Source organism: Echinops telfairi, unplaced genomic scaffold (assembly GCF_000313985.2).
Source record: "Echinops telfairi isolate 266 unplaced genomic scaffold, ASM31398v2 ScPeMD7_3;HRSCAF=10, whole genome shotgun sequence".
NCBI lineage: Eukaryota > Metazoa > Chordata > Mammalia > Afrosoricida > Tenrecidae > Echinops > Echinops telfairi.
In genome coordinates this window covers 52,571,579-52,579,662 of record NW_022103899.1, presented here as the reverse complement: position 1 = coordinate 52,579,662, position 8,084 = coordinate 52,571,579, and the positions used below count along the sequence as shown (strand labels likewise).

Here is an 8,084-nt window from a genome sequence, read left to right as displayed (position 1 = left end):
TGTGTGTTCCTCAGCTTTCAGGAAGGGGCAAACAAACACAGACATAAAAAGTCACTCACGATAGTGACTGCAGTGATAGCAATGGCTCTGTCCCCACCTTCCTGAAAGCAGCCATGCTCTGTAACCTCTGACTCCTTGTTTGTCCCATTGTCACAGTGAACCCTGGTCTCCTCCAATCATGCCAATAACGCAAAAACACCTGTCTTCCCCCCTCCATTTTTTTATAAAGGAAATGTTTCCTGCTGGGTTGTCCCAGTATGGCCTAAAAGCTTTCTCTGGACTCTTCCTACACACCACTTAGTATAAATAAGAGCAGATAGAAGGGATATTCTTAAAAATCCAATGATGTTGAAATACAGGTGTCAATGCCATGTGGATGTCCACGTTATGCATCTCATTTGCATTCATTTCCTGTTAAACCCTTAAAAAACTCCAAAATCAAGAGATGCTCTGAATGAATCTGATATTCAACTCATACATTACTAGCACCAGGTTAATTCAAATATCACATGGTTGAACATGATTTATACTTGTGAACTCTTGTAGAGAAGTCAAATGCAGGCAAAAAAAAAACCACACATGTCCAATACAAAAAAAAAAATCTCATAAATAATAATAAAAGGCATCAGGGAATGACATATAAAAGAGCTAACAAATCAGTTAATACCGAAATTATATTATATAGTAAAACTCTTGATATTTCTGTAGTTCATATATGTGTATCATTTCAGATGTCACCCATAAATGCGATTAAAATATCTACAGGTTAATATCTTCTGGATTCAAAATAATCTGGAATAAATAAGGGTGCCTTCATTGCAAGGAAATAGACATTGATCTTGAACTTGCTACGAGTAGGCACAGTGCCCGTGGGCTCTGCAGGGCAGCGCTGGCAGAGAAAGATGGCACAGCGAAATCGACAGGACTGAAGATGACCTTCCTGTGCGTGTTAAGCGATGTGCTCATGGAGTTAGTTCCCTGCTGGGTCCTGGATCAGATGGCGGTGTCCCAAAACACAGTTTGTTGTTTGGAGTAGGGGGGAGGGCTGTACTTCTTTGCACCTGGGTTCTTCTTCCAGCTGGGTAGGATGGGCATGCTCTCCTGTTTGCAGAGGCCCTTTTCCGTTTTCTGTCTAGCCTTTATTTCCTTGCACAAGCAACGCTTTTTCTCGATCATCTCAAGCATTGTGTGGTCTCCGTGAAGCCACGGCATGCACGCCACCTGGCAAAAAAGAAAGAGTGAATACCAACGAGGGAAAACGGAAGGAAAGCGCATGTCTTTAGTGCGCTAGAAAGCGGTCACATACTTTTCTCTCTCCGTTAAAGAATGCTTGAAATAAATTTCTACAAAGTAACAAAAAAAGGAAGCATGGGGGCTATAAATAAACTTTACACATACATTAATAATAAACACTGTGATCATATTTAACAAGAATTTGGGCATGAATAACTTTCTAATATGTTCTAAAAGTTCATGATACAGAAACACGGGCTTTTTTTTTTCATAATCCCTGTAAGCAATTTGCCAACTATCTGCCAATGGCTTTGAGATGACCTGCATTGTTTGACGGGGCTCAAGACGCCCAAGTACAGTTTTTATCATTACTTTCCAGTGTGGCTGAATATGAATTGGCTATGTTTAAAATTTTTTAGTGAGCCCTCTCATTTTCAACATTGTTCTGAATTATTTAGGCTTGGTGTATACAGTGTGGGGGGATTTGATAATTTTCCCTACCAGAATGCATTTCTCAGTGTAAAGTGCTTCTGCAAGGATGTTTCGCTGTACTTTTTGATGCCTAAGCAGATGTGTAAATTAGACAAGGAGTTAAGAATTCATATTGACATGCATGCATATATTACTGGACAGGTAAGCGCTATGCTCAGGTACATGTGGTGTAATGAGTACTGTTCTTTCAAGCAGGGCCAGAGGAGTGAGTCTGTCTGTTCACAAGCTTTAGCAATGTGATGGGGCCATGATCCCTCAAGGGAAAGACTCCTACTTAATTGATGAAGGATGTCTCCTCTATTGTCTTACCAGTTAAAATAGCTCTCTTTGAGTGACTGAATTTATATCAGTATTTTAGGGAAACTTTTAGTAAAAGCAGTCATGTGAAGGCTACTCTCGGTGCCCGTGCTGTTTTATGGACATGTATTCCTCTGAAAACCCCTCTGATGTATGATTCATTAACCCCGTGGTAAAGGTGAATCAAACGAGTTGTGGAGAGATTTGATATTTCACCTAAAGTCACCAAACTTAAGATGGCAGAGCCGAGATTCAGATCCATGATTCCAGCCCCAACAACCAAGCCTCTGGCAACAACACCACACTGTCTCTCAATGAGCATGTGCTCATGGTTACTGGGAGCTGTTGACTTGATGTTTGACTCTGTTCTGACCTCACATGACAGAATAGAACTGCCCAGGAGGGTTTTCTGGGCTCGAATCTTTACAGATGCGGATTGGCAGGTCTTTCTCTCATAGACCCACTGGGTGGCTTTGAATTGCCAGCCTTTCGCTTAGCAGCCTAGCACTTAAAACACGTGCCACCAGGATTCCTTCCCAAAGTGTATACACGATGGGGAAGGACTGTGGTTGAAGTTGTTGGATGCCCTTACTGTAGCTTAGATTCACAGAGACCCTACATACGACAGAACAGAACCTCCGTCTGGTCCTGTGTTGCCTTCATCCTCGCTGCCAGGTTCAACCCCATTGGTATAGCACCATGTCAATCCTGCTCATTGAGATTCTTTTACTCTTTTTTTTTTTTCACTGACCCTTAATTTACGAAGCATAAGGTCATTCTCTAGGGACTGGTTCCTCTTGATAGCATGCCCAAATCTGTGAGACAAAGTCTTGCCATTCGCATTTCAGTGGAGCCTTCTGGATGAGCTTCATTCAAGACGGATGTATCTGTTTGTCTAGCAGTTTCTGGTTTATCAAATAGTCTTTGCTAATAGAATTCGACTGCATCGATTGCTCTATGGCAGTAGTTCTCACCCTTCCTAGTGCCATGACCCTTTCATACAGTCCCCCAGCCATAAAATTATTTTCTTGCTACTTCATAACTGTAATTTTGCTACTATTATGAATCGGGTAACCCCTGTGCAAGGGTCATTCGACCCCCAAAGGGGTCACGACCCACATGTTGAGAACTGCTGTTGTGTGGTATTCCTTATTCATTTTCCAGCTTTCACATGAATATGAAGTTATTGAAAATAGGATGGCTTGGGCCACGTGTACCTTAGTACTGCAGGTAACATCGTTGCTTTTTAGTATTTAAATGATTACTTTTGTAATAGGCTTGCCCAGGGGAATACATCAATTGTCTTGACTGCTGCTTCTAAGAACATTGATTATATATCCAAAGAAAATGAAATTTAAAAAATTTTAATACTGTCTCATGAGCATTGTGTCCATTGGTCTAGTTGTAAGGCTTTTTGTTTTCTTAATGTTGAGGTGGAATTTATACTGTAGGCAGTAGTCTTTATTGCTCATCAATAAATGCTTCCAGACCTCTGCTTTCCACAAGCTAGATTGTGCTATCTATATTCTAGTTCGTTACAAATTCTTCCTCCAATCCTAAAGTCATATTCTTCTTCATATACTCCAGTTTCTTCACAGAAGCAGCAAAGTTTTACTTACATGTGTTATTAATGATATTATTCAATACTTCCCACATTTTATTGGATCACCTTTTATTGGAATAAACACATATATGGACCTCTCCTAGTCAGTTCTTGGCATAGATGAGTGAGAGCTTCCAGCTTGTTTCATTTCAGTTGAAACATTTCAACTAGGTTTCTGTCACTTCCTGGCCTGGTTTTTGGTCACTCATTCCTTCAATGAATCTTGGGCTTCTTCCTTTGATCCCATCCATTCTTGATCTTCTGCAACCTCTTGAAAGGGGTGAATGAGGGTCAATTTTTTGCTACAATGACTCTGTGTATACCTTCCTTCTCCTTTTGATGTTTTCAGTGTCCTTCTTCTTTTTTTTCATTTTGCTCATAAAATCCTTCAATTTTGCAACCCAAGCCTTGAAATTTGTCTTCAGTTCCTTCAGTTTCAGAAATGCCAAACACCCCTTTAGCTTTCTGACTGCAGGTTTCACACATTTCATTATAGGATATTGTCTTCTGGAGGCCTGTCTGCTGCTGAGATCTTTCATTTCTTTCATCACTTGTTTCATTTGCATTAGCTACTCTATGTTCTTAAAAGAATTGAAGAAATAACCCAAATTTACAGAAGAGGAAGCTAAAATGTCAAACATTCGTATTCTGCATAATGCCAAGCTGGTGATTTTAAGTGGAAAGGAAAATATTGAAGCTTCATTATTCCAAGTCTCTTTTTTTTTTTTTTAAACATTTTATTAGGGGCTCATACAACTGTTATCCCAATCCATACACACATCAATTGTGTAAAGCGTATTTGTACATCATTTCTCAAAACATTTTCTCTCCCTTTAAACCCCCGACATTAGGTCCTCATTTTTCCCCTCCCTCCCCGCTCCCCCCTCCCACATGAGCCCTTGATAGTTTATAAATGGGTATTTTGTCATATCTTGCCCTGTCCGACTTCTCCCTTCATCCACTTTTCGGTTGTCTGTCCCCAAGGGAGGAGGTCACACACAGTTCCATGTAATCGGTTCCCTCTTTCCTACCCATTCTCCCTTTACCCTCCCTGTTTTGCCACTCACACCACTGGTCCTATAGGGCTCATCCGTCCTGGATTCCCTGTATTTTCAGTTCCTATCTGTACCAGTGTACCTCCTCTGGTCTAGCCAGTCTCTTAAGGAGTAGACAGTACCTGGAGCTGGGAAATGTGGATGCAAATCTTAGCTAAGTCAAATTTTTACTGATTTCTCAGCTTCTTTTTTTATTTATAGGGATGACTGAATTGATAGTTATAATTCAGGGAATTATTTAGAGTTTTAAATGGGATAATGGAAGTATAATCATTTTAAGAAAAATAAAGCATGACCAACTTGTTATTAAAATAGTTAAAATATCTAGTAGTTCCTACAAGCAGATTCTCTCCCAGCATGTGCAATAAGATATATTTACGTTATCTTAAATCCCCATGGCTGTACTACAATATTGGGTTTATCTATAGGCTACAAGTTAAAGACTGAGGCTCAGGAAGTTTAGGGAACTAGGTCAAAGCTGCAGCTAGCCAGTAATGCATGTGGCCTGTCTGACCACAAACTTGATATTCTTCTTGCTACATCATGATTTATCTCCTGAATATTATTCAGGATTTATAATGGTCATTTTTTGGTAAGTGCTAGCATTTGCAGATGCTACTCAGACAGGCAAGGATACTTACGGTTCTGTGCAAGTAGATTAAACATGTGTTTAGCAATAAAGATATGTCGTGGATTTGGAACTCAGAGGATGAATTCCTCAAACTCATTGCCATTGAGTTCCTGCCAACACAGCGATGCCCTGTAGGATGGGGTGAAACTGCCCCTGGAGTCTCCAAGACTGTAACTCTTAAGCCCAATCGTTCCCCCTCAGATCTACTGCTGGTTTCGAACTGCTGACCTTGTGGATCACAGCAAAATGTGTAACCGCTACACAGCCGGGGATAATACTCCTAGGGACGTATACTTTATGTGTCAAACTTTATATAGAGACACTTGGAAGGATGGTCTATTTTATGCTGTTAGGTGTCTTCTAGCTCCTTCTCATGTTCTTTACCATTGACATTCACCTTCTAGCCCCTTCTCATGTTCTTTACCATTGACATTCACCTTTTCAATGGTGTTCCTACTTAATTTGATAATTCAACAGGTTGGTGTCTCACCACAAAATTGCCAAAGTGTCTCTACATGCTTTCCAAAGAGCTGTAATATTTTATAACCTGATCATTCATGTAATAAAAATACACTAACTCTATTTTGGTGAAAATATAAGCTCATTTATTGAATGGTCATAAACCGTTAAAAATGGAAATTATAGCACAGAGCTTTCAGAGGGCAGACTCCAAAGTGCATCTTTCTCAGTAGCCCCAACATGTAGGACAGAGTCATGGGAGCTCAGTAAAATTTCCATTACTTGAAAAGAAGCCACCACCATTGAACAGTTTTCTTACTTCATAAGACACTTTAGATTATTTTCTCCTTTATAAAATCTTCCTGGACTCTATACGTTTCAATATAATGACACAGCTTCAAGCATTTTTATGGCAGGCAATTCTCATAGTTCATTTCTCTATTGGCGTTTTATTAACATAGCCACACAAACACTAAACTATTATTTAATGCCCTTTAAATTTTTAGAATGTGAATCAGAGTATGTGACTGCAAGGTAGTAATGATTTCCCTGAACTTCTTCAAAAGCAGTGTCACTGATACATTTCACACTCATTATATTTCATGCACGTACAGACCACACTGTATTACCTATTCAAGATACAAGTACGTTTGTTTAGAAGATTAATACATACTTTAAAAATTATCTATGGTTTGAAAGAGCTTTGGAATCAGTCATTACACCTAATTTGTAACTGACCCTCAAAGGAGAAATGAAAATCCTTTTGTTTAACTTTAATTGAATAGCTTTATTTCCCATCTTTAATCCAAATGACTATTTAGACACTGTAAAGAAAATAAATATAAACATGAAGCAGGCAAACACACACTGAAAAATTATTGTAAGATAATTGCTAAACACTGATGGCCTAATCAATATTCGATTGGCATAAACAAGAATTTTCATATGAACATGATTCAAAAGAGTAAACACTCTTAGTTAATAAATTCATAAAGATAAAATCAAATGAAGCTCTTCCATAAGGAGTTGGTACATATATCCACCTTGAAAATGTAGTTACGTGTACTGCAAAGAGCACAATATGGGCAGAATCAGGTGAGTAACTTTACAGTAGAGAAACTGGATTAACTGGAGATGAATGGTAATAAATTGCTGTGTTGATAACACTAGTGTGTATCCTTGACATAATGTCGTGAGAATGGCACTTTACTTATCAGGTTTCCTTCCCCAAACCCATAACTTCTGTCTAACTGAGAGAAAACACTAGATACACCCACACTGAGAGACAGGCTATTGAATACCAAACCCGTCTTCCTCAAAATGGCCATGCTTATTCACACCATGCAAGTCTGTGGAACTGACACAGCCTAACGGTGTCTAGGGAGACAATGAAGACCTCATGTAAAACCTGTGGTCCTAGAGGGGGAATTAAACCAAAAAAAGAAATCAGGTCCAAACTTAAAGACACAGAAAGAAAAAGAAATAAATAACCCTGCTACCATCGAGTCAATTCCAATTCATTGAGAGACCCTATAGGACAGAGCTGAGATACTCGTGTGAGTTTCTGGGACCTTCAATTTTTACAGTAGTAAAATGCCCATTCTTTCTCCTGTGGAGCTGCTGGTGGTTTTGAACTGCTGACTTTGCAGTTGGCAGCCCACACATAACCACTCTATCACTAGGGCTCCTGATGGTACAAACATAGGCAATCTAAATAAATTAAAGACTTTAGTTAATGACACTGTACTAGCGATGTTCATAGCACTGTAAAATATCAGTAGCATGGGGGGTAATGGGGGGAGATGGAAACTCTCTATGTACTTGTTGCCTATTTCCTTTAAATCTAAAGCTATTCTAAAATTTTTTTAAATAGAAAATGAAGGAGTCACCTTCTTTGAGAATTCTTGTCATTATTTTATCTTTTGTAATCTTTAGAAGGACAATGCATAATGTAATAGAAAGAGTTAAGTGACTTTATTGGGATCCTGATACTTATGTGATGCGGAAAAGTCCTAAAACCTCTTGGAACATCTGGTCTGTACTTAAAATAAACAACTGCATGTATATTGATACATAATTTATAGTTACCAAACCCAAACCAAACCTACCACCTTTGAGTACACTTCAATTCATAGTGAACCTATGTAGTGTTTCTTAGGCTATAAATCTTGGTGGGAGCAGATAACATCCTATTTCTCCTACGAAATAGTTTATAGGTTCAAATTGCTGCCCTTATATTTTTCACCCCACCAAATGATTCCCTATATCACCAGAGCCCCCCAGCAAGGGAAATGTAAGCTTTAATCTGCTTGGA

At 39.0% G+C, this 8,084-nt stretch overlaps 1 protein-coding gene across 1 annotated transcript in view; it reads right to left on the bottom strand.

The window, feature by feature from the left end:
• Nucleotides 1-743: 743 nt before the first annotated feature.
• Nucleotides 744-8,084, bottom strand: part of NYAP2 (neuronal tyrosine-phosphorylated phosphoinositide-3-kinase adaptor 2) — a 325,661-nt gene continuing 318,320 nt past the window's right edge. The window contains exon 7 of the mRNA XM_004701652.3: nt 744-1,221. Coding sequence (XP_004701709.2) covers nt 994-1,221 — 228 coding nt within the window. The 3' untranslated portion in view covers nt 744-993. The remainder of the gene's footprint in view (nt 1,222-8,084) is intronic.